Raw genomic sequence first — 27,620 nt, forward strand, 5'->3', positions numbered from 1 at the left:
GCTATGTCCAGTATATTAATAGAGAAACTGGGATTCACACAACTTTAAATTGTCTCAGATCTCTCTCTCTGTTTCTCTATCACTCTCTCACATACACTTAGTGTTAATGCAAATATATTTTTATCATGAGATATTTTTTATAAATAACATATAAATACACTAGTGATGATATTATATCAGAGAATATACATTTGTGTTCAAATCTCCTTAACAATGATATGGCATATTTTGCCAGGAGGGACTGGGACAATTGATTCTTAAACTTAAGATGGTCAGAAAAGACTTTAAGAGAAAAAATAAATAGCAAATTTTACTATAAAAATGAGCAAACTTTACTTCCAGACCAAAAGTTACCACTTTTAAAATAAATTTTGCTATTTGTTTTCAGTTTAATCTACAAAAAGATAATGATACATAGATATAGATATATAGATATATAGATATGTAGATAAATAGATATACTATTCCCAGATAGGCCATAAAATCATATAGTGTTCAATAAACACTGAAAAACATAATCTTAGATAATTTATAATTTTACAAATTAATGTAGAATTTAATCAAAGAAATAACAATGAACCTGATTTAAAATATATCTGTTAAAGATAAGAACAAAAATTAAGATTAAGAGTATTTTCAAGTAGATGGTTACTTCTGGTAAAAATCTAAACACTATCAAATTGATCCTCTGAAAGTAAAACTGTGGATTTTTCCCTGTGTCAATACTGTCTGATATTGACATTTTGAATTTTCTAGATTATCAACAATAACATTATAGTCCATTTAAAATTAGTAAAAAGACAAACTTTTATCCTAATTTCTGTTACTGTAGTTTAAGGAAATTATCAATTATGCAATCCAAGTTTGTGGAAAAGATATAAATATCAGGGTATTTTTCAGCATAGCAAAACTTGGAAAAAAATAAATCCCATAAAAGAATGTTAAATTATATTATGTAAACTATATAAAGCCATAATCTATTTAAATATATTTTCAATATCAAGACATAAAATATAGTTACTAAGAAATAATATAAAATTTTACATGATTGTATTTTTAAAAAAAAATACATACATCTATGCACTCATCCCATTCTAAATCACTTTTATACTCAGCTAAGTTTCTTACAAAAGATTCTTTTATTTGCTCTTAACCTTTCTCCTCATCCTCTCCAGCATATGTTGTCACTTGAGTTTTTGATCTTAGCCATTCTGATGGGTGTAAGGTGAAATCTCAGGGTTGTTTTGATTTGCATTTCCCTGATGGCTAAAGATGTTGAGCATTTCTTTAAGTGTTTCTCTGCAATTTGATATTCCTCTACAGAGAATTCTCTGTTTAAGTCCATACTCCATTTTTTAACTGGATTAGTTGGTTTGTTGGTTTTTAACTTATTGAGTTCTTGATATATTCTGTTATTAGCTCCTGTCAGATACAGGGTTGGTGAAGAGCTTTTCCCAGTCTTTAGGCTGTCATTTTGTTCTGTTTACAGTGTCCTTTGCTTTACAGAAAAATTATTTTCATTCCTTTCACTATAAATTGTAAATTTGCTTGCTTGGCAAAGGAGACACTGCTTATATATCAGCAAGTGTTTTTTGTTTGTTTGTTTGTTTTGTTTTGTTTTTTCCTTTTTAATTTGCCCTGCACTTTCCTAATTCACACCCCTACATTTTTGATTCAGGGAGCTTTCTCTGTCTGAATTGTTTCTTTTTTTTTTTTTTTTTTTTGTCTCCTGGGAGAATATCTCCTCATCATTGAAAATAACAGTTAAGAATCATTTCCTCCTTAAAGCCTTTTGTCAGTCTCATACATAGAATAGAATTATCTCTTTGTTTTTTTTCTTGTCATGAGGTTCTTGGATTGCCTGCTTATTCTCATCTGTAATAGTCAGCAGAGGAATTAAATAACCTCTTTGTGACCATTGTTTTGTTGCTTGTCTTAACTTTTCTCCCAGTATTAAAATGTTGAGTTCACTTAGATGCAGCCACAACTTCATTTTCCTGCTGTCGTTTGTTGTATGCTTTAATACAGATCCCTACGTCTTGGTTTAATGCTGCCATAACATTTAAAATACATATATTGAACAAATTTGAAGGTTTTTACTTTCCAAATATTCTAGTGTCCTGCATATTATGTGACCAGGTTAATTTTTGTTACTACAATTGTATTCTTAGTGTCTTTCAAGTCTGCAGTGTTTATTTTAATTTAAATGGAACCAAAGGCTGTACTTGCCTCTATAATACACAAATTGAAAGAGGCATATCATGACATCTCCAAATAAATATTTAATTGCACTGAAAAATATGTCCTACTGTAATCAAATCCGGGAATAATTCCATTATAGTAATCATAAAAGTAATCTTAAATGTGTGTCCCATTCAAACTACATATCAAGTTGCCTGAAATATCTTCTTTATGGAGTTAGAAAAAAATAATATTAAAACAAAACATTTAAGAACTTTCTGTTGATTCTGATTCAGTCCATAAAATAGCATTAGAAAAAAAATCACTAATTTGAGAGATCTAAAATAATACTGATGCATAGCCAAGATGAGAAACTGCATCTTCAAAGAATAAATTGCAAATAATTCAAGAATAACTAAAATTTCAATTTCTTGTTTTAATATGCATTTGCCAAACATATAGCTAAAAATCTGGAAGAACAGAATTTGCATAAAAAGTTTGTTTTTAGTTCCTTTTCTGACTTTGTTTCCCCTATTCATGTTGTTGTCAGTACCACAGCTACTATAACAAATGGGGATATTCTCAAAAACATTTCAATGAAAACAAAAATGTGAAATTGTTCCAAAATTATATATTCTTGCTTCTTGACAGTTAAGCCTTAACTGATTTTATCACATTGTAGTAAATTGACAGCTGCTTGGCATTGCAAACATAGGGTGATTTTTCAACAAAATAACAAGCAAACAAACAAAAACTGAAAAGAAAGTAAGAAAGATCTCAGCAAATGCACTCCTGTGCTTTGAAACTTCCAGGAGTGAGACACTTAAACTTTGACTGCAAGACCGGTCAAGTGCGGACCTCTTTTGAGTCCTTCTGTGATCTTAAAGGTATTTAGTGTACAGAGTATATAATACAGGTATGGAAGGGGACCTCTAAGCTGATATAAATCACTTGCATTAGTTCTATAGTCCTCTCAATCTTGGACTTCTATCTGTAGAGACCAAAGCATATATTTCTATACTTATTTCAAGGACCCAATCACTGTAACTGAAAAATCTTAAAAAGCTACCTTTGCCTTCCCTGAATGCCCAGGTATCTTCTCACTAATTATGGCAAATATGTTAGTACAGAATGAGATGGGTCAAAGATTTGGGCCAATCCTTAACTAGGAAAGGAATTTATTCAGGATGATTCATTTAGTACAAGGCTTGACTTTCTAAAACAATGTGCTTGTTTATTTTGTTCTTGTCTGGGCCCATGTTCACAGTTTCTAGACATCAAGAAGGAACAGATGCTAGAAAAATCAGTCTCTTAGACTCTGCATGTCTGTTTAGAACATCTCAGTGGAACTTGGACAGTCATGCTCTGACGCAGAGAGAACACACACAAAAGTAAATGCAAACTCCCTGATCTGCCCTTCCTGCATTTGTTGCTCTTTTCTTCCCCGATTATTTTTATGTAACACCAACAAAGCATTAGTGAAAAGCTGATGCCCTCGAAGTTTAGAAAGAATTCTAAAATGATTGCCCAGGCCAAAAATGCCCTAAAAACCCATTTCTCTCCATTTCATCAATTACTAATATGCTCTCCTATTTTTGACACTCCTGTCCTAAGTTTTTGCCCATTGTGAAGAGATTATCAGTCTCAGGACCTTTGCATTCTTGTTCATTTTGCCAAGGTTTTTACTCAATCCAGAGTTCTGGTTGACACTATCCCTTGCTTCTGGAGGAATTCTCATATTCTTTAAGAGGCTTTCCTCTTAAAGTAATATTTTTTACCTATTTTTTTGAGACAGGGTTTCTCTGTGTATCCCTGGCTGTTCTGGAACTCCCTCTATAAACCAAACTGGCCTCATACTCTCAGAGATCTGCCTGCCACTGCCTCCTGAGTGATGGGATTAAAGGTGTGTGCCAGTCATTGAGTTCCTGTTAGAAATAGTCCTTGTTCCCCTTACTATGGGAAACCAATTGATTACTGAGCTATCACAGGTCACATCCGAGCAGAGGTTCTAGGTTTTATCCTCTCATGGACTTTGGTTGAGTGTCCATCTCAGAAAAGACCCTGTGCCCAGATACGTTTGGTCCTTGTGGAGCTCCTATCCTTTCCACATCAAACTCCCCTTCTTTCATATGATTCCCTGCACTCTGCCGAAGGTTTGGTTGTGAGTCTTAGTATCTATTTTGGAGCACTGCTAGGTAGAGTCTTTCAGATGCTTTCTGCGGTAGACTCCTGTCATACGTTCAATGCATATCCCATTTGTCTTTCTAAATGAGGATGACCTCCCCACCTCCCAAGGGAGGAGCAGTACTGTTAGGCCACAGAGGAGGTCTTTGCAGCCAGTCCTGAGAATACCTGACAAAAGGGAGTCATATGAAAGGGGAGGATGTCTTCCCCTATTACTGGACTTGGAAAGGGGCAGGGAGGAGATGAGGGAGGGAGGGTGGGATTGGGGAGGGAATGAGGGATACAGCTGGGATACAAAATTAACAAAATGTAACTAATGAGAAAAATAAAATTATGGAAAAAAAAAGGTGTGTGCCACCACCATCTGGCTTTACCTCTTGACATACATGTTGGCCATTTGTGCCTTCTACTGGCAATTAATCATGAAAACATAGACTATATCTACATAGTTATCTATTATTTGATTTTCTCAAACAGGATCTAAAATACTAGAAATTACTGATGAATTTCTAATATAGTAACAGTATATGAGCAAGATATATTGTGCTTGCTCTATTCAATGGGGGCAATTTTAGAAGCTCTCCAGTATGGTTTCATACACACGATGAAGGGATTAGAATCAGAGTGGTTGTCTACGATCCTACTCATTTTCCTACCCCAGTTATACAGCCATTTCTTTTCAAATATTCAAATTCACACACAGACAGCCTGCTCTCCCAGCACTGTTGCTACCATATGTCATATATTTGAGCTCATTTAAGTCATGGATGTTTTCTGCCTTTAGAGTTGGACTCAACAAGGTGTTTTGTGGTTCAACTGTGGAGAAGCATATTGTTGGTGCCAATGAGCTGTGTCATTTAGGTCTAGACTATTCCTTAATACCTTTGATAAGGTTCTAAGAACAAATTGAAACTTTCCTTTAGATGTTATTGTCGTCTCCTCTTGCATCCAGCTTAAGATGTTTCATCACAGACTTGTAGATGGGTTTTATGTGCCAAGTACTGAGGCAGTGCATAGATGGTGGAAATCCTCACGACAGAACATTCTAATTGTACTTCTTGCTTAGTACTGTATTCCATCAGGCCATGTGACTGATATTCTCGGTCTTCGTTCCCTGTTCGTAAAAATGGGTTATTATACGTCTTTGACAAAACTGTTGTTCTGTAATTACTATATGGAAAGTGCCGGCACAATCAAAATAGTGTAAATGGCAACTATTTAAACAGAATTGGCTTTCAGTCCTCATGAGGACATTCTGCTCAGTGTTGAAAAACAGTGGCTGGTCAAATGTTACTTGTCATATGATAAAGTCCTCTCTGTTAAAATCCTTAGAGAACCTGTTATTGGCATCTGACTTTATAATAATGTGGGGCATGGAAAACAGCACAGGACAATGAGAGTAATGTGCTCACAAAATCAAAGTAATCTTGTTTTAAAACTAGAAAATATTAGTTCATTAATAGAAATAAAATAAAATCAAAATAAATTCAGTCAAAAGCATGCATTAGAGAGAGAAGAGTATTGACTTAATAAAATCTGTCACGAGATAATCTTGATCTTAAAAAGAGGTAGTTTTGGATCATGCCTAAGATGAAAGAGCAATGGTTTTATTGAAAGAACAGTCAGAGAATATGAACAATTCATTAAATATTCAACTGCACTCCTTGAATTCCAAATACTTTGGGCATGGTTATCGTTTGGTTTTGTTCTGGTCTATTTTTTTGTATGCATGCATGTGTCTGGGTGTGTATATGTCATGGGCATATGGATACGTCATCTCCCAAGGCTGTAGTTTCAGACAGTTGTGAATCTCATCTCAGCCTCTAACTACCTGAATGAATTTTGTTATTTTAATCTTAGTTTAGAGAGTAGATATTCAATGAAAATTAAAATAGCAACAAAGTGTGGTTTTGTGGATGAGGTCTCTATATGTATACCTATACACGTATTTCTAAGCTCATTTATATTTCAGACATTTTGAATGCATATGCATGTATAGATCACTACGTACTGTATTAATACATATTTTTAACAATTTATTAAATTTTTACTTTATGTGCATTGGGATGAAGGTGTCAGATTCCTTGAAACTGGCGCTACAGATACTTGTGAGCCATGTGGGTGCTGGAAATTGAACTCTGGTCCTTTGGAAGAGCAGACAGCACTCTTAACCACTGAGACATCTCTCCAGCCCCTAATAAATATTTTTCACTTAGCAAAAAATATATCCACCTTATAGACACCCTTTAAACACTTCTTTAAGGAATATAAATTATAGCACTATCTATAAAATAATATTTTTCTGTATTCTAATTTGTAGGCTTACGAAAAAATTGCATACCTCCTTACTAACTTAGGTAAGTTCATTTTTCCTATTTTAGTTGTAGCTAAGTAAATAACTCTATGCATATTAGTCTTTAGATATTTTGTGTATTTTACCATTTTATGTCTTCAGTTATACAAGTGCTTACAAATAATCAGAGAGGTAGGGCTGGAAGTTGATCTACATTAAACAACACAAGGAAGCCAAGCATGTCATATGACACTATCCATCAAGAAGCTAGGGAACATAGTCATCATTAATTTTGGAATCTGTTTCTCAGACTTATCAGTTCTTTGCCCTTCATTCCTTATGTATGTAATGAATGTGGACAACAGGCGTTACAAACATGGTTCTGCCTCTGTGTGGAAGTCAGAGGAAACTTTACAGCAACTAATTTAACTCTTTCCTCCATAAAGAGGAGTGTAGGCTCTGGTGAGAACATATTGGCTATTTTTTTTAAATTTTTTTTTAATTTTTAAAAAAAACTTATAACAATTTATTTACTTTGTATCCTAGTTGTAGCCCCCTCCCTTGTCCTTTCCTAATCTCACCCACCCTTCCCCTTCTTCTCCTTTGCCCCTCCCCAAGTCCATTGATAGAGGCAGTACTCCTACCCTTCCATCTGACCCTAGCCTATCAGTCTCATTAGGCGTGACTGCATTGTCTTCCTCTGTGGCCTGGTAAGGCTGTTCCTCCCTCAGGGGGAGGTGATCCAAGAGCCAGCCATTGAGTTCATGTCAGAGACAGCCCCTGTTCCCATTACTAGGGAACCCACTTGGACACTGAGCTGCCATGGGCTACATCTGTGCAGGTGTTTTAAGTTAAGTTATTTCCATGCATGTTCCTTGGTTGGAGTATCAGTCTCAGAAAAAACCCCTGTGCCCAGATATTTTGGTTCTGTTGCTCTCCTTGTGGAGCTCAAGCCCCCTCCAGGTCTTTCTATCTCCCCCTTCTTTCATAAGATTTCCTGCACTCTGCCCAAATTTTGGCTATGAGTCTCAGCATCTGCTTTGATACCCTGATGGGTAGAATCTTTCAGAGGAACTCTGTGGTAGGTTTTAATTTTTTAATTAGTTTATTCATTTTGTATCTCAGCTGTAGCTCTCTCCCTGATCTCTTCCATGACCTTCATCTTTCTTTGTGTCCCTTCTTGAATGTGTGCTCCTATGTCTCTCAACTTCTTAACCTCTTGATGGCAAGACTGAGTTTCATTGCTCAAGTACAAAGTCAACATCAGAGGCAACTATATCAGGTATTTATGTAGATATTAGAAGAAATAACTCACTTAGGATTAGTACAAAATCCCTACTGAGAAACCTTCATACCAGAAATACTGTAATCTTGGTCAGAATATATAGAAACCTGAATAACTCACTTTGAATCCACATTACTTCACAGAATGATTTGCCCTAATTAAAACTTAGAAATCTAGACTTTTTGATCATTTCATATTTGACCTATATGGAGCTTTTATTGATAAAACAGGGTCAGATGAAAGGGGAGAAGGTCCTCTCTAATCAGTGGACTTGGAAAGAGACAGGGAGGAGATGAAGGAGGGAGGGAGGGTGGAATTAGGAGGGAATAAGGGAGTGGGATACAGAGTTAATAAAATGTAACTAATAATAAAAAAATAAAATTAAATTTAAAAAAAAGTTAAAAAAAAACAAACAAAAAAGAAAAGATACAAACAGATATTTCCACACCTGACTCTTCCCATAACGGCTTGTAATTATTTGTTCCTACATGTATAATTTTTTTATACATTTCTATTTTGTAATCTATATACATTCTTTTTTAAAATTCTTTATTAATTACACTTTATTCACTTTGTATCTCCCCTGTGGTTCCCTCCCTTCTCCTGTTCCAATTCCTCCCTTCCTCCACCCTCTGCATGCATGCCCCTCCCCAAGTCCACTGATAGGGGAACTCTTCTTTTCCTTCCTTCTGATCCTAGTGAATTAGGTCTCACCAGGAGTGGCTGCATTGTCTTCTTCTGTGGCCTGGTAATGCTGCTTCCCCCTCAGGGGAAGGTAATTAAAGAGCAGGCCAGTCAGTTCATGTCAGAGACAGTACTTGTTCCTATTACAATGGAACCCACTTGGATACTGAACTGCCATGGGTATATCTGTGCAGGGGTCTTAGGTTATCTCCATGCATAGTCCTTGGGAAACAGTAAGATCTGGAGAGGACAGGAACTCCACAAGGAGAGCAACAGAACCAAAAATTATGAGCACAGGGGTCTTTCCTGAGACTGATACTCCAACCAAGGACTATATACGTTCTTTGTTCTTTTTCTTTTTTCCACTGCAGGCCTGAAAGGACTTTTAGAAGTAGAACAGTGATAGGTTTTGTTCACCTCATGTTGTGTCAGTAATCTGTGCTTCTTCTAGAATATCCTCGAACAGAATCAGAATGGGAAAACAGCTTTGCCTTGAAGATGTTCCTTTTCCAATTTGTCAACCTGAACAGTTCTATCTTCTACATTGCATTCTTTCTGGGAAGGTGAGTTAACTTTACACAGGATGCCATTGCCAGGGAGAAAGCAAAACATAAACAACATCTCTATTGCCAATTAGGAAACAGGAGTAGTGAATTTATGACCTTTTCCTTAGAATGTTGTACTAATCAGATTTTATGTATTCGTACTCAGACAACCTCTGACAGCCACTACCACTTATATTTTGTGTATACACACAACAGACAGAGAAAGAGGGAGAGAGAGAATGTCATGTTGAAATTCTAATTTATCACTAATTATTATTTTGCTTAGAGTAAAAGAATTTTTATATATCTCTGATTTATAATTTCTTTTGGTGTGGAAACCAGAATATTAATTATTTTTTTCTTCCACTGATCTAACATTTGAGGTGGGAAAAGTATAAATTAACAAGCCCAGTTTGCTATATAGTTAACTCTCCATGTGGTGCCATGGGAACATTCAGAAGGTACAAGCATTTTGAACAAAATCATTCCTCACATTATGATGATATCCATTAACTGGCCCCCACAATATTAGAATTCTACATGGAATAAAGTATTAAATGTCATCAGATTGATATAGCTGCCCTTCCTCTACTCACTGGTACTGAGTTCATGCGTCACGTTCTCTTTTTAAAGCCAGTTAGTTTGATGTTGTTTAAGCATAGCAGATATCAACAGTATGGGACAAACTGCACCAGTGAACAATTATGTCTACCCACACAAGAACTCTGTGTGATTCGTCAGCAGGTGAACTTCTCTTAATTGTTAATGCATTCGAACACTCTTTGCAGATTCGTCGGCCACCCAGGAAAATACAATAAACTTTTTGAGCGGTGGAGACTGGAGGAAGTAAGTAGCCGCAGGAGAGTGGGTGTGTGTATGGGTACCATACAGGCCGGCGGCTGTGGGAGGGAATGGACTGAGGAGAGAAGATATCCCAGAGTATTAGGGACACAGTCTGGAAGAGAAGAGATTTTTGTGTTCAACATGGGAAAATGGAAACAGATACATATATTTAAATAAATAAAAAAAAAGAATGGTGCTTTTTCAGGTTAACACCAATGTACTGGCCTTTTCTTATTTTTAAATCATTTTTGTATGTTTGTTTTCTATTTACAAGCCACAAGAATATAGTTCTCACAGTTTTACTCATTTTTGTCATTTGAGGAATGAATTTCCAAATGTAAAAAGGTTAGGTTTCCTTTGATAAAATGAAAATTCATCCTTAAAATATCCAACATGGAATAGCCCCATGTATGTGTGTACATATACTGAAAGCTCTTGTTTCTTTATTGATTTACAATACATATAACCCAGGGGAACAAGATGAAGGGGTAGGATTGCTGCAACACATGAGGCCTCACTGAAACTCAGAAATTGTCCTTCAGAAAGTCAGCACTTCCTAGGATGGGGTGTCTCTTTGTCAGAGTTTTGGCAACAGAAGCATTTGAAAAGATCTGTCTAGCGAAAGAACAACTTCTTTTGACTTCTTTCCTTTTGTTTTTTGTAATGGAAATTGAGTTAAGAAATCCTCTTTATGGCTGTGTTTATGTTATTTTTACCTCTGTGTGCTCTTCCCATTCACTTTCATAAGACTCTTTCTCTGCTTATTAATTTGTAAACTATAAAATTTGAATTTCATATTTCAAGTTTGCTTCAGATTTTCTCAATTTCTTTCTCTTTTTAATTTTCCTTAATAGCTCATTTTACAAAAATATTTAGCATTTATCTAATGAAAATGACAGGGTTCTTATTTTGTTGCTGTCATTTGCTTGTTGTTTTTTTTTGTTGTCGTTGTTAATTGGATTTGAGAAAAGAATTTCTCGTAGTTTACAGTGGGCTCTGAACTTCTTATGTAGCAGAGGAAGGCCTTGAACTCCTAACCCCCTTGCCTCTAATTTCCAAGTGCTGGCACTACATGAGTGCACAAATATGCCTAGATTAAAAGGCACCATTCTTATTGGTTTTCAGTATTAATATTGTGCAACAAAATTTCTTCTTAATTCTAGGAACATAAAATAATTCAGTTTCATTAATATTATTTTATAATGTGATATTTATCAGTTCAAAACTTACTTTAGTGTGAAGAATAATCAAGTATTTTCTACCAAACAGATGCTCTGCATTTAATAGTAAAAGCAGAGTCTATCTTTGTTGAAACCTATATCATATAATAGTGTCTATGGCTGGTCTCTGGTCTCCTGATCAGAATTATGTTCCTCTCTCAACCAAGGTGATTGTAATGATTCTATTGTAAAAGTCCAATGAATACATAATGTTCTTAATATGAGGCTGTAATTTAGAAAGAGTTAAGAAAAGATTATAAAACAAAAGTGAAGGTAGAAATAGTTCCAGTCACTATAGAAAGCTCCTCAAAATCACAGGGAGACCTCACGAATGATGTCTTTCCAGGTTATTCCAGGAATTGTCTCTGTACATGAATGAAGGCTAAAACCTTCTCAGAATACATGCTTTACCGTGAAAAGGCTGGGCTCAAATGAATTTTTGCCTTTACAATTTGTTCTTTACCCTTAGTTCATCATTCACATCTACCCAGTTTTCGAGGCCGTATTGGCAGTAGTAACAACTAAGTTGGCAAGTTATTTATAGAAAAGAGTTAATTTACAAAAGAAAATAAGCACAACACTTCACCTAGGAAGAAAGTATGAACACAGACTCAATGGCAAGCATCCAACAGAGAGTCTGCAATGGACAGACTAAGGGGAAATCTTCACAGATTGCTGCTGATGCTTATCACTGTTTTGGTTCCATGGCAATAGTTGTAGTATTCTGTGGCCAAAGACAAACAAAGCCTGAGGGTCACGATACACTTGTATGCCCCAGCACTTGAGAAGCTGAAAAATTAAGAAGGTTAGCTAGAGTAATCCCAAACCTGCATGATCTGTTACAAAGAAAGACACTGTGGTGGTGGGGGTGGAGAGCACACTAGGACCTTCTATAACCCTGGTAAACATGGGATTGCCTGGAAGTCTCAAGTTTTCCAGTTCTCTTTTGTTTGTTTTCCCATATGTCTGTCAATTTGTTTTTGTTGTTATTTATGGCCAGGAATAATACCCACCTCCAACAAGAGCCTGGCCACCCTCGTCACCCACTTAGTAATTTAAGAAATACTTGTCAGGAGGACTAGACTAGATGAGTTAGAAAGCCTAAGGTGGGAACAGAGTAGTTATAGCCATACAGCTGCACATTGATGAACTTCTAGGACTACCACTACCATGTATCGTGTTCAAATGTTTATTTATTATTGTTGTTTTGTCATTACTATTGCTATTATTAAATTGTGAGAAGTCTTGACTAATCCTTGAAAGTTACAGAAAAAAAATTATAATACTGGTGTCAGAAAAAAATGTCTCATAATCCTCCTGTACATGTTCCTTTATAGATGAGAAGTGTGGTGGCTACATTGACCCACAATGGACTGAATGTTCTAGGGAAAAAATAATCAAGCATTTTAATTTATAATATACATTAAAAGTCCACAATTTAGAAAGGATGAAAATTAAGGATAAGTATTGACTCTAAATTTCTTCACATAAGAAGCAAGTGTGAACAAACTGTCAAAGGCAGTTTCCCTCTACAAATGACAATTTCACTGTTTTATTTGATAGCATTAATAACCATGTTGAGTGTGATGGAATCAGAAATGAACAAATGCTTTGTCCTTGGATTCTAGTAATCTGTGTGCTAGGATTTCCCACTCTGTAAGATCTTATCAGGGACTCTTAGCTCCTTTTATTTTTAACCAGCAATAGGAAGAGGTAACATAGAATTCTCAGTTGTGAAATTAACTTAACTTTTACATTTCAGAGAGAAGACTCAATTGGCAGTAAGCAGAACAAAGAAAAATATGATAGAATTTGTCAGAAGTTTTATAAAGGGGCCGTATTGGATTTGTGACCAATATTGGATAGTTAGGTGATATCTCATAAAAATGATGTAAATTTATTATTACATTGTTCTAAATTGCTGACATTTATCAAGCACTTCCTAGGTGCTGGCACAGTCCAGCAATTGTTATTAAGTGCTCTTTCTATAAAATTACTTTAAATCCTCATAGTATTATTATTATTACATTAATTTTATAGATGAGTGGACAAAAAAAGAGAAGTTTTATAATTTGCCTAAGGTCACAAAGGTGACGAAATTATGATTCAAACGAAAGCAACACAGCTTCAAAGTCTTGCTCTAACACTGTTTCCCAGCCACCACTGGGATGTGAGCATAGCCATGGAAATGAATTTGGCTGAGCCAATTATTAATTACTGGCTCAGACAAGTGAGCTGGCTTTAGAAGCCAAAAACCCTTAAGTGGGTAAAGTAAAGGAACATGAAGTCTGGCAGTCCTGTCTATTCCCTGGCTTGCTCAAAGGAAGTATAACTAAAGACACTCAGCCTCCCTTTCACCCTCACTATACCACATTCTCACCGAAATGAGGAAATACATGAAAACACTGAACTTTGGTTTGCTCATAAATGGCTAGATTTTTCCTCATGTATCCATGCCCATTTTCATGTTCTGAGTATGAGATGTTTTACCAAATGAAGTTTAGAGTGTCTAAAGAATCACTATGTAAACTGAAAAAGCTAACAGTGACCATCTTTCTTTGTTGTTCTCTTAGGAAAGATTTTTAAATTACGAATCCTTCAAGGCTCAATATTAATAAATTCATTGTTTGTTACAAAAATGATTCAATCATATATCTCTCACACTGTTTTCTTTTTCCTCTTGCTTATAATACTATATGTATGTCAAGCCTACACTCCAAGGCAACTGACATATTTGATAAATAGAATTTATCATCGGCCTGATGCATTTGGGGGTGGAGACCCAGACTGTTCTTTCCTGAGTTGCCACCAAGTCTCTCTGTAAAGAATGAAGAACAATCTTGTTAAGCTGTGATTGTCCCTGTATCTTAGAGATTCAGCTTCATGTCTTCTACTGAACACACTGATGGTGCAAAGTGAGGAAGAATTCAGGGGGTCATACATTCATGCTAGAAAGAGGAGGTGTACAGGGATGATAGAATCTGGATCTTGCTTGGCAGTCAGCATGGCCTTGGGCACACCTACTCTCTGGCTCCAATTCTTCAGCCACTGGGCTGGAACAGGAAAAGCAGGCTCTTTTATGTTTTATTTATTCCCTTTGAAGTCCCACCAGTACCAATTTGGCAGAAATAGAAAGTATGGATCAAAGCCATAGAAATAATCATCCTCATGAGCAGGACATGATCCCATTTCTAAAGATCCCAACCCATATTTTCCACCCAAATTGCTTTTTTAGCACAGTTTCAAGAGGCACATATTGGTCACAATGTTTGGTTAAGTCATATTTGTGTGTGTGTGTGTGCGCATGTGCACACACGCATGCTTGTATGTATTTCATGCCAACTTACTAGAAATATAAACAACAGCAAAAAATTAGCACAGAGAAGAAAATGTTCATATAAACCCAGACCTGGAGACCTGTAGGCTCCAGTGAGGTTACCAGAAATAAACCCCAAAAACAAACAAACAACAACAACAACAAAAACCTGTCCAGAAGAGAAGAAAATGGGGAGACATGAAAGGCAGTATTGCATTATACAACATTCCCAGACAGGGGACAAGGGGGAGGGGATGAAAATGACAACCGCAGTTGACTTAATTGCAAGGCCACTACTGCTACTTTTTTTTTTTTTTTTTTAACTCTGAGCCAGATGGGGAGGAATACATGGGAACTTATTAAAATGTCTGAATTTTTCAAAAAATCTAAAATTATTTGGAGATAAATAGGAATTTTTCCCAGAAACAAACCATAAACACTGGGTCAGCATTATTTTTCTAATACTTTACAGTTCGTGGGTATAAAACATTTGTTAGCATTCATTCTATGTGACCATGACTGAAGGTGGGGAGCAGCAAGCACTCACTAAAAGCTACCCAAATTCTACCGTAATAACTCAAAGCTTCACCCAACGTCACTGTACCTGTTTCCATTTCTTCACACAAGAAAATGTGACCCAGATGTAAATTTTGCTTTCCAATTCAAAGTTGGAGATGCTCTAACCAGCTTGGGAGGAGGGAGCAGGAGGGAGCGGAATTCTCACAGCGCTGCTTCCTGTTCTATTTTAGTGCCATCCCAGTGGCTGTCTGATAGACCTCTGCCTCCAGATGGGAGTCATCATGTTTTTAAAGCAAATTTGGAACAACTTCATGGAGCTGGGATATCCGTAAGCGCATACTATCTTTAAATGTGTCTTGTGTGTAGTTACAATTTACAGATCACGCGCAGGGAGATGATTGGTTAGGTCCTGCTCCGACCACTACTAAATGTGTGATTGCCTATAAGCTTAGGCTTTCTGAACCTCAATTTTTCACATCTTTAAGAAAGGATAAATGGGGAGATCAACTTCAGGAGCAGCTGTCGGGATTAAAGGAATGACTATATATAGAATATTTCAGCTTCTTAGCTATTTTTAAAACAAAGGCTTTGCAAAAAAAAAAGGAAATGACCCAATATAATTTAAATTTAATTTTAAATAACAAACGCTTATGAATAGTGTGTATTATATCCATATCCATATCCATATATATGTATGTGCATTTATATATTTAGTTTATATACAGATTCAAGGAAATCTCTTCTAAATGAAGCCTGCATGAGGAATTAAAGACTAGTTTGCCTCATGTACTTGCTGTGTCTTTTCCCCTGTGCTTAGCACTTTTAAATGTAGGGGATGAGACATATCCTATGAACAAGGCTGAGGAAATTAGACATCAAGAGTGTAGCCTAGGATTGGATCTTCCAGTGTCACTTTATAAATTTCAACAGAATGTAATTGTAAGCACTGTAGAATAGAAAACGATTATTTGCATCATCATGATCATCACACGTTCATCCTGATCACTATGTGTGGTCATCATCATGTGTGCATGTCAGATACTCATTTTAATGGTGGCCTTGCTCAGCCTGGACCATGCATTTCAGATACTGAAAGAAAATATTAAGAGATATTCTATTTGTGTTTTTCACACTTAAATTAAGAACTTGTAGGTGAAAACAGTTGGAATGAATGGACCACCAAAGCTGTGATTGTCAGATTTTAAACCACAATTCTCTATTCAATTAAAACTTTGAAATTCCCTGTCTTTTTCTACTTTCCACGTCTCTCTTGTTTGCCGTTCTGAATGAGGATTAAGCATCTTCCCTAGGGTCCTCCTTGTTATTTAGCTCTTTTAGGGCTATAGATTTTAAGTATATTTATCCTATATTATATGTCTAATAACCACTTATAAGTGAGTATATACCATGTGTGTCTTTATGCTTCTGTGTTACCTCATTCAGGATGATCTTTTCTAGTTTCATTCATTTGCCTGTAATTTTAATGATTTCCTTGTTTTTAATTGCTGAGTAGTATTCCACTGTGTAAATGTACCACAATTTCTGTATCCATTCTTCAACTGAGGGACATCCAGGTTGTTTCCAGATTCTGGCTATTATGAATAAAGCTGCTATGAACATAGTTGAGCAAATGTCCTTGTTGTATGGTTGAGCATCTTTTAGATGTATGCCTAGGAGTGGTATAGCTGAATCTTGAGGTAGCACTATTCCTAATTTTCTGAGTAAGCATCAGATTGATTTCCAATCTGTGGTTGTACTAGGTTACATTCCCACCAGCAACAGATGAAGGATACTAGGGAACAAAACAGGAGCCTTTCACAGAGGGCTTATGTAAGACTCTACCTAGTAGGGTATTGAAGCAGATGCTGAAACTCATAGCCAAACTTTGGGCAGAGTACATGGAATCTTATGGAAGAAAGGTGTGACAGAATGACCTGGAGGGAACAGGAGCTCCACAACGAGACCAACAGAACCATAAATCGGGGCCCAGAGGGGGCTGATGACTCAACTAAGTACTATGCATCTAGAGGACCCAGACCCCTTGCTCAGATATAGCCCATAGGCAGCACAGTCTCCATGTGGGCTTCCCAGTAAGGGGAACAGGGGCAGTCACTAGCATGAACTCATTTGCCTGCTCTTTGATCACCTCTCCCTGGTGAGGTTGCCTTACTAGGCCATGGAGAAAGAAGATGCAGACAGTCCTGATGAGACCTGATAGGCAAGGGTCAGAGAGTAGATCAGTAGACTATGGGAGGGTCATAGTCAGGGAAGATGGAGGGAGGGTGATAGCAGGAGGAGATGATGATGATAATGAAAAATAACAAGAAAAAAACTTTAAAATTTAAATAAACAGAGCCGTGTGAATTCTAACCTGCCTCTCCTTTCACCTCTTCATGAGACACCAAGGATGACCTTCTTGGGATGAGGACTGGAGCACTTCTTATCCTAACAGACTCTCAATCTCCAATCAGTTAGAATTGAGGTTTGGGTTCTATTCACTGAGCTGTATAAAATTATGTCATCCTAGAATATCCTGTTGTCACATTCTTAAGTAATTCACTATAGGACCCCCTCGCAGAGCATAGCACTCTGTCTCTAGGCTTCACAGTGTCATCCCCAGACCAGTGATGGAGTATTTTCATTTCTTCTCCAGCCACCAGACAATAACTTATGTAAGCATATCTACTGCCTGACAATTCTTCTTAACTATGGAAGCAGAATACCATCATTAGTGTTCAAACTTTTTGTGTTTATGGCTTAAAGAAGTAAAGTTATTTGACAAAAATCCCCCATTGAATGAATGACAGAATGGAGTCCAGAACCTAGAACTCTTGAAACTTTATGCTATTTCATGTAGAACATGATTTATTCATGTTCACATATTCATATGAACAGCCCGTAACACAATGGTGTATAAGCGATGAGGGGATCAAGACTAGTGACAGCAGGCAACACAGAAGCTACTACGGGTGGAGGTTGAATAAATGAAGTTAGCCTAATCAATATCAAGGAATGGCTCAGTTTATGGGTAGTGAATTATTGATAAACATCTAGATATTTGGAGGGCTTTAAAGAGTTCCAGAATGGTAGGATCTGTAAGTTTTGCTAATTTTTTAAAATTTAACTTTATAATTTAAAGGTTTAAAACTTCGTAAAGTTCAGACTATTTTTCACTGATTCAAAAGTTCAAAACCATTGACTATCTTCAGTTCCAAGAACACTTGGTATAACTAACAAGTACTTGAAATTTGTTATTTCTTAGTGAACATGTACATTTTTTCCACAGATGCTTCAGTAACAGGTCCCATGTCCTTGCTCTGCTCTCTGATATAGGTTAATCCAAAACTGGTGGTCACGACATAAGATCAAGCGGGGAATACAGGATGCTTCCATACCACAGTGGGAAAATGACTGGAATCTTCAGCCCATGAACATCCATGGGTTGATGGATGAGTATTTAGAAATGGGTAAGGAGAGACTTTCCTTCGGAGACACTTGGCCTTGTTGACATTGTTTTGATTCAAGAGGAAAACAATAATAATGGCAATAGTGTTTTCTTCCCTGAGAATTCTGAAACACAAGTGAACTTTTATCCTAACAACACCCAGGTTGTGAGGCATTGGGGGCTTTCACATATGTTATATTCAAGAAGCTATGGTACTGGGTCAAAATGAAATTGTTCTCATAAGGAAGCCTCTAGTTTTTGAGCATTTTTTTTTTCTTTTTGAGGTAAGGAATCACTGGGCAGTTAACACTGATCTTGCACTTGATGTATAACACTAACTGGCCCACGATCCTCCTGCCTTGATGTCTGCAATGCTAGGATTACTGGCATGCACCACCAGGATCTTGAGCAAATATTTCGATGAGAAATAAGAGAGCTGGCTCAATTCTTTACAAATGAAAACAGTAATCCCCTCAAAGAAAGTCACTTTTAAATAGCATTTTTATTATTTTTGTTACATGTAATGTATTTTGGCGATATTCAACCCTCCTTCTTCCCAAACTCCTCCATATCCATCTACTCCACCTTCTCAAATCCAGTCTCAGTCCTACTTTCTGCAGACATGTCATTAATTTATATTAAGAAAACATGAATTTTTCCAGTCCAGTTGTTGACTTTGTTACTTTTCTGGCCCACAAAATCCTCCTCTATAAAAAGAGAAGAGGGGGTAGTGTCTAATGGGCCTTTGCGTCCCAGCCAGAGCCAAGTGTTTTCCATAAGGAAATGTTCCTCATCGACTGTCTATTTTACACTTCTCCCCCACCCCTCTTCTTTCTTCTCCTTTTCTCTCTAACTCTTCCCCCTTCTTACTTGTATTACAAAGGGAGTGGGAATGTGAAATAGACATTAAATAGGCCCATATCTGTGATAGAGTACAGCTATTTATCATTTTTTAGCCATCTAATCTTTAACAAGCATACTTATCACATAGGAACAAAAGTTTCTGCAACTACGAAAATGAGCATTTACTGGATAGAGCTACTGCAATAATTCAAGGTAGCCCATCCAATGCTCCTTACTGGCACAGTGAGGCACTCAGTAGATTTTACTGTGTATAATCGTAACTCCAGAAATGCTTCTGTCTTACAGTTTTGCAATTTGGTTTTACCACCATCTTCGTTGCTGCCTTTCCCCTGGCCCCTCTTTTGGCTCTGTTAAACAATATCATAGAAATCAGATTGGATGCATACAAATTTGTGACCCAGTGGAGGAGGCCTCTGCCAGCCCGAGCAACTGACATTGGTAAGAATCAATTTCCCCTTTTTAGGAATAGTACACGCAACACCTCTATACCTGGAGTTTAATATACTGTAATAAAAAGGTAAGGAGAGATGGCTCATCTGTTAAGAGCAATTACTGCTGTTCCCTAAGACCAGAGTTCAGTCCTCGTCATGAGCACTGGGTGGCTCACAAGGCAATCTGATGTTCTCTGCCAATCCTGCAGGCACCCAAGTGCATAAGCACCAGCGTAATAAGCAATTGTTAAGAAAAGTAAATGGGGTACAGAAATGTGGCTCAAAATAAACAGAATATTCTTTCCAAAATAAACTTAATCCAAGTGCTTTTATCTTGTTCACTTTTATTCACTAGCTTTAATCTTTCCTCTGCCAGGTATCTGGTTTGGAATACTTGAGGGAATTGGCATACTGGCTGTGATCACCAATGCATTTGTAATTGCTATTACGTCTGACTACATTCCACGTTTTGTCTATGAATACAAATATGGACCTTGTGCAAATCATGTAAAGCAGAATGAAAAGTAAGGTTGATTTTTAGATATTTTTATGATCTATATTATAGTTGTAATAAAAAGAACTGGGAAGTTTTGCTCTGTGACCCTTAAAAAGTAAGTTTTATAGTCCTTGTATTTACAATGTGTTTATTAGATGAAAGCAAACGGAGATAAGAACAGAAAGTGTCTTCTCCAAAAACTAATTTTAGAGTTTGTTTTTACTCGAAAATGCATCAAAATGCTAAGAACATTCTAATGCTTACCGAAATGTCCCAGGTCTAGAACCTGAATAGACTTTAGATTTTTTCCAGTGAAGCAGCATAGCAGTTTTGCTGTGCAAATGGGAAAGTAAAGCCAATAACAAAGGGAACAGAGATAGTAAAAAGTGAGAAACAGAGCATACAGTATCTGTAACCTTCTTACTTAGATATTTTAAAAACCTTATAGTGGCAGAAATCTGACTGGTGCAGAATCCCCTCTATGTCACTAATATGTCTTTTTCATCTAAAGCTGAAATGCACACTTTAAATCAGGACAGTGTCTCAATTGCTGCAGTATTTACTCCTTTTGTTTGGTTTGGTTTGGTTTGGTATTGCTATTGACATTATAATTCAAATAATTCTTTTCTGTCAGGAAGGGGGCTGTTTTACCCATGGTAGGATGCTTAGAAGCATGTGTGGTCTCTAACCAGTTGATATGGAGACAGTTATCTCAATCCTTACATTCTGATAACAATGGTTATCTTTATACCTCTCTCGCTGTCCTCTGAAAGACAAAATAACTGCATATAGACAATCTCTTTAAGCAGTACTGTCATCTTAAGCTTTTCCTTTGGATAAGTATTGGGGGACAATGCATTTGAGAACTGACCATAGAGAACTGGGATCACGTTTAAAAGCTTTGTAGGTGGGTATCAGCCTTAGATGCAAATCTGTAAGAAAAGGCAGAAGAGTGAAAAAAAGAATTCTCCTCAGGAGTAGCAATAAACATGGAGAGGGGTCATGAGCCCCAACAGGTGGAGCTTTACTCTAGAGTGACATTGGCCTTTCATTAACTACTGCCGAACTGGTATTTCCCTAGAATCCTGGAAAAACCCTTAAACAAATATGTCTCTTCTTTTAAGGACTGATAAAAGAAGCATTAAACCATCTTTTTTTTTTTTTTTTTTTTTTTTTTTTTTTTTTTTTTTTTTGAGCAGGTCTCAGAGTCCTTAAAGGATTTAAAGGAATTCCTAGTTTGACACCTTCAATTCGAGTTCTAATTTTGTCATTTGCTAAGATGTACACCATCTGTGTGACATGCTTGATTCATAAGAGCAAGTGTTCACAGCTGAGAATGTATCTGAGAATCACATAATGTAAATATAAGGTTGTTTCAATATCAACAGTGCAAAATCAAAATGTTCTCTTTTTATTAATACAGAAAGATCTAGAAGCAGATTTTTTTAAATTATGTATTTATTTTTATTAATTACAGTTTATTCACTTTGTATTCCCCCATAAGCCCCTCCCTTCTCCCCTCCCAGGCCCACCCTCCCTTCCCCTTCTTCGCGCATGCCCCTCCCCAAGTCCACTGATAAGGGAGGTCCTCCTTTTCTTCCTTCTGATCTTAGTCTATCAGATCTCATCAGGAGTGGCTGCACTGTCATCTTCTGTGGTCTGGTAAGGCTGCTCCCCCCTCAGGGGGAGGTGATCAAAGAGCAGGCAGATTTAAGAATTTGAAAAGTCTAAGTGTCTGATGTCTTTCTTAGATGAAGTACTTGCTAGTTGCTCTATTGCCACCTAGTGGTGGACGAATAGTCTACTGGCTGAGTTTACATTTCAGAACCTGCCTTTTCTGTGGACAGCACCCAACATCTCCACATTCAGTCATGAAGGGAGCAGACCGATTTCAGGCAAAACGATGCAGGTCTTCTGTGACTTGGACATCATATATCTCTAGGGACACTCAATGACTTAATAATCTGCTAAGTACACTTAGCAATTAAATTGAAGAAAATCTTTTCACATTAGAAAATTTCAGATCAAGTCATGAAGAGACAAAACATAGTGGAGAAGAAAACATTGACAAGAAAGCGGACATGGGGTAAGATGATCAATCCTCATTTAGAAAGACAGATGGGATGTGCATTGAACGTATGACAGGAGTCTACTGAGCGCATCTGAAAGACTCTAACTAGCAGTGTTTTCAAAGCAAAGACTCATGACCAAACCTTTGGCAGAGTACAGGGAATCATAAGAAAGAAGGGGAGTTAGTCTGATGGGGAAAGGATAGGAGCTCCACAAGGACCAAATATATCTGGGCACAGGGTCTTTTCTGAGACTGACATTCAACCAAGGACCATGTATGGATATAACCTAGAACCTCCACTCAGATGTAGCCTGTGGTAGCTCAGTAACCAATTGGTTTCCCAAAGTGAGGGGAACAGGGACTATTTCTAACAGGAACTCAATGACTGGCTCTTTGGTCTCCCCACCCCCGAAGGGAGGAGCAGTCCTGTTAGGCCACAGAGGAGGGCTTTGCAGCCAGTCCTGAAGATACCTGATAAAACAGGATCAGATGAATGGGGAGGAGGTCCCCCCTATCAGTGGACTTGGAAAGGGACACGGTGGAGATGAGGGAGGGAGGGAGGGACTGGGAGGGAATGAGGGATCGGGACACGGCTGGGATACAGAGTTAATAAAATGTAACTGATAAAAAAAATAAAAAATAAAAAAAAAACAATAAGCATGCCTGAGAAGCCGAAAAAAAAAAAAGAAAGAAAGTATGTGAGCAATGTTACAAGATATAGAATGGACAAGGAACAGAGTGAAGCCATTGATGAATAATAGCTAATATTTCAAAGTTGAGGATGTGATAAACATGTGCTTGAGTCCAGTTTTTTTATTAAATTTGCATTTTTATATTAATTACAGTTTATTTACTTTGTATCCCAGCTGTAGATCCCTCCCTCATTCCTTCCCAATCCCACCCTCCCTCCCTCATCTCCTCCTTGCCCCTCCCTAAGTCTACTGATAGGGGAGGTCCTCCTCCCCTTCCATCTGACCTTAGCCTAACAGGTCTCATCAGGACTGGCTGCAATGTCCTCCTCTGTGGCCTAGCAAGGCTGCTCATCACTCAGGGGTGGGGAGGTCAAAGAGCCAGCCACTGAGTACATGTCAGAGACAGTCCCTCTTTCCCTTACTAGGGAACCCACTTGGATCCTGAGCTACCATGGGCTCTATCCAAGCAGGGGTTCTAGGTCATATCCATGCATGGTCCTTGGTTGAGTCCAGGTTTTGAAGACCATTATTTCTAGGATTGTGTGTCTCAACATGTGATCTATAAGCTTCATTTGAGGGTATTCCTTTCATAGTTCCATGTGCTGCTCCCCTCTCAATGATCCCCATTGTATATCTATAAGGTTTGACTTCTACTTTTATTTCATAGTTGCATACATAATTGTATGTTTCTATCTAAAATCTGGGAAACATACATGTGAGAGAAAACATAGATTTATCTTTCTGGGTCAGGCGTAGTAATTCAATATGATTATTCTCAGTTGCATTCATTTTCCTGCAAACAGCATAATGATCTTCCTTCCTTCCTTTTCTTTCTTTCTTTCTTTTTTTTTTTGAGGCAGGGTTTCTTTTTGTAGCCCTAGCTTTCCTGGAACTCTCTCTGTAGACCAAACTGGTCTCAAACTCAGTGTTCTGCATGCCCCTGCCACATGAGGGCTGAAATTAAAGGCATGTGCCACAAAATCTAGCTAATAACCATCTTTCTTGATGGAGAAAACCAGCTTCACTGTGTATAAATACTTGTTTTGCTCACTATTGAGTATCAAGAATTGAGGATTTTGTAATAAAATGTAGGTGCACAATAAATATATTAAATAGGTGAGTAGATAGTAAGTAGGCATTACTAATAATCGGCCAATTGTGTTGCATGCATGAGTGTTTATAAATGACTTACAGAGTCCAAATGCACAAGTAACAGGATGCCTTATGGATAGAAACCACATTTTAATGTGTTTTTCACTTTGATTTAAGTAAACTAAAAATTAATGGAAATAATATTGAGAAGAATGGACAGGACAAGAAGACACGAGGACAGAATGAAACAAGAAAGCCGAGCATTTAGATGAGAAAGAATAACAGCATGGATTAAATCCTGTCACTTATAAAGAAGTTGTTACAGAAATGTATTAATTTATGACTCATGTAGTCCTGTTATTTCCTTCTAGTTGCCTAAAGGGATATGTCAACAATAGCTTATCCTTCTTCAACCTGAGCGAACTTGGTATGGGAAAATCTGGTTACTGCAGGTACTTACCTATAATGCATTTATCTTTTCCTGCCTGCTTTGGCATCTCATCTCCTCTCCTCTACATGCAAAACAAAACAAAAAACAAAATTGTCATTTAAACTGTCATTTTGGAGTTTGGGTAAGCCAAGAATGTTTTGCTATCTTCCATGCTTTCTTTATGTGCGTGTGTGTACTGCAGGTACCGAGACTATAGAGGTCCTCCTTGGAGTTCCAAACCCTATGAGTTCACCTTACAGTACTGGCACATCTTGGCTGCTCGACTGGCCTTCATTATTGTGTTTGAGGTAAGTCACAGAAGAGGTTACTGTGGGTAACAGATTTGTTAATTTCTACAACAGTTTGATGTCAAATCTTTACTGGTATGCCCTGGGAAAGTGTTGAATATGGTAAAAATAATCATAAAGAACATGAAAAATAATGAGAAAGAGCTGAATGTAACCAAAATTTAATGGGTACTTATACAAGAAAATCAGAGAGAAAGATACTATTGCACGAAAATTTTGAGGCTGCTAATTTTAAGCTCCAAGGGACCACGCTTAAAAAGAAAGAGGTGGTTTTCATAGGCTGACAAATGAGCCCAAATCTGCTCACAAGGATAGAACCCTTGGTATTTCTGAGTAATTAACTCAAAACGCAGCCAATTCTACATATATTTGTTTAAAACACATTATATGATCTCATCCCATAAAATTTGCCTGAAACTTTTATTTAAAATGACAGACATTTAATTAGTACAGATATGACAATACTGAATTGTAGTACTCTGAGGTAAATTTGGAGAAACTGCATACAGTATTTCAATTTGTTTTACAAGTCATTATACAGTGAAGAATTTAGCACTGGGGTGAATTGAATAATTTCTCTTAGTTACACTGTGTCAATGAATAATTTTATAGGTTTTCTATGACCAAATGATATAGTCCTATCAAAAATTTCTGAAACAAAGAAATTTCTGTCTTGTTTTAATTTTTTCATATATACCCAGCTGGTTTTAAACTTTCTGTTTAGTCAAGGTTGGTCTAATCCCCTGATCCCCATCTGTGCCTCCCAAGTACTAGAAATACAAGCACATACTACCACACTTGCTCTAAATGAACAAGGAGATATAATCTGGAGCTTTGTGACCGCTAAGCAAATATTCTACTTAATAAATTTGAAGAAAAACTTTTTAAAGACTATTACACATTCCAAGTGATTTTCAGTATAAGTTAAAATTTATAATGAAATATATGAAAGTGAAGAGAGTGCAGGGAATCTTAGGAAAGAAGGGGGAGATAGAAAGACCTGGAGAGGACAGGAGCTCCACAAGGAGAGCAACAGAGAAATCTGGGCACAGGGGTCTTTTCTGAGACTGATACTCCAACCAAGTAGCATGCATGGAGATAACCTAGAACCCCTGCATAGATGTAGCCCATGGCAGATCAGTGTCCAAGTGGGTTTCCTAGTAATGGCAACAGGGACTCTCTCTGACATGAACTCAGTGGCTGGTTCCTTGATCACCTCCCCTTAAGGGGGAAGTAGCCTTACCAGGCCACAGAGGAAGACAATGCAGCCAGTCCTGATGAGACCTGATAGGGTAGGGTCAGATGGAAGGGGAGAAGGGCCTCTCCTATCAGTGGACTTGGGGAGGGGCAGGGAGGAGATGAGGGAAGGAGAGTACGACTGGGAGGGTCTGAGGGAGGGGGCTACAGCTGGGGTACAAAGTGAATAAACTGTAATTAATATAAAAATTAAAAAAAATGCTTGTCTCTAAAGGTCTGAATCAGGAGTGAAATTTTCTGACTTAATGACTTTCTGAGTGAATGAAAATACAACCTACTAAATAAGACTTTCTACTTCATTGCTGGTAGTATAAGGGTTCAACTCATATTTTCACTCTAACAACTCAATGAGATATTTTTCATTATCTAGTTTAAAAATATACATATTTTCTATGTTCCTTAGGCATCAAGTAAACAAGTTAATCAGATACATCAATGCAGAATCTCACTAATATCACTCGTGGGTCCATGTGAAGACCTCTTCTTTTTTCTTTCTTCATTCCCATTACTGATCCCACAACTCCTAAGCAATATATGTGGTTTATATATTATATAATATATAGCTTATATATTATATATAGCTATTATATATAATATATACATCCAGTATCACTTTGGGTGTCTTATTTTCCAAATAACTTTAATCATTTTGTGTTTTAAAGTGTCTTTTACCTTTTACTTACTTTGCTTGCTTAGATCTACAAAGAAGTGTCAATGAGCTCAACCATTGTTTAGAACACATCTATTGAACATATGAATCACAGTCTTTAAATATTTTCATTTATTTATTTACTTTTATTCGTTTGACATACTTATTGTAGCCCCTCCTTCCTCTCTTCTCTGTCCCCCCTCCATCTTCCTCTTATCCCCACTCCCCTAGTCCTCAGCAAAGGAGAGCTTTCCTCCCCACCAGCCCATCTGAGTGCATCAAGTCACATCATGACTGAGCACATCCTCATCCCCTGTCCCTGTGGTTTGGTGAGGCAGCCCTGCCAGCAGCGAGTGATTGAAAAACAGCAGCAGAGCGCGTGTCAGAGACAGCCCCTGCTCTCCTTACTAGGGTACCCACGTGAAGCCTGAGCTTCCCATAGGCTGCTTCTGTGTAGGGAGCCTAGGTCCAGTCTGTGCATGGTCCTTGGTTGGTGCTTCAATATTTATAAACCCTCCCACCCCCCTTCCCAGTGCTCTGGTTAGTTAGCACTATTGGTCTTCTTGTGGAGGTCCTATCCTTTCCCTTTGGTCCCCTTCTCTTCTATTCTCCCCTCCCCCACCCTTCCACTCTTTTACAAGACTCCCTGTGTTCCAAACAATGTTTGGCTTTGAGTCTCAGCTTCTGTTTTGATCCATAGGTGGGTGAGGCTTCTCAAGGGACAGCTATGCTAGGTTCATGTCTGCAAGCATAGCAGAGTATCATTAATAATGTCAGAGTTTGGCTCTCTCACATGGAGTAGGTCTCTGATTGGG

The 27,620-nt window shown here is 37.4% G+C and overlaps 1 protein-coding gene across 2 annotated transcripts in view; it reads left to right on the forward strand.

The window, feature by feature from the left end:
• Ano3 (anoctamin 3) overlaps window positions 1-27,620 on the forward strand; it is a 261,999-nt gene that overhangs the window by 229,556 nt on the left and 4,823 nt on the right. For both annotated transcript variants that reach the window (XM_060371385.1, XM_060371386.1), the window contains 9 exons: window positions 6,686-6,722; window positions 9,079-9,190; window positions 9,961-10,018; window positions 15,301-15,398; window positions 18,404-18,537; window positions 19,665-19,817; window positions 20,187-20,334; window positions 24,533-24,613; window positions 24,794-24,899. In XM_060371385.1, the coding sequence (XP_060227368.1) occupies window positions 6,686-6,722; window positions 9,079-9,190; window positions 9,961-10,018; window positions 15,301-15,398; window positions 18,404-18,537; window positions 19,665-19,817; window positions 20,187-20,334; window positions 24,533-24,613; window positions 24,794-24,899 (927 nt within the window). The remainder of the gene's footprint in view (window positions 1-6,685; window positions 6,723-9,078; window positions 9,191-9,960; window positions 10,019-15,300; window positions 15,399-18,403; window positions 18,538-19,664; window positions 19,818-20,186; window positions 20,335-24,532; window positions 24,614-24,793; window positions 24,900-27,620) is intronic.

This window comes from Meriones unguiculatus, chromosome 18, assembly GCF_030254825.1.
Source record: "Meriones unguiculatus strain TT.TT164.6M chromosome 18, Bangor_MerUng_6.1, whole genome shotgun sequence".
NCBI lineage: Eukaryota > Metazoa > Chordata > Mammalia > Rodentia > Muridae > Meriones > Meriones unguiculatus.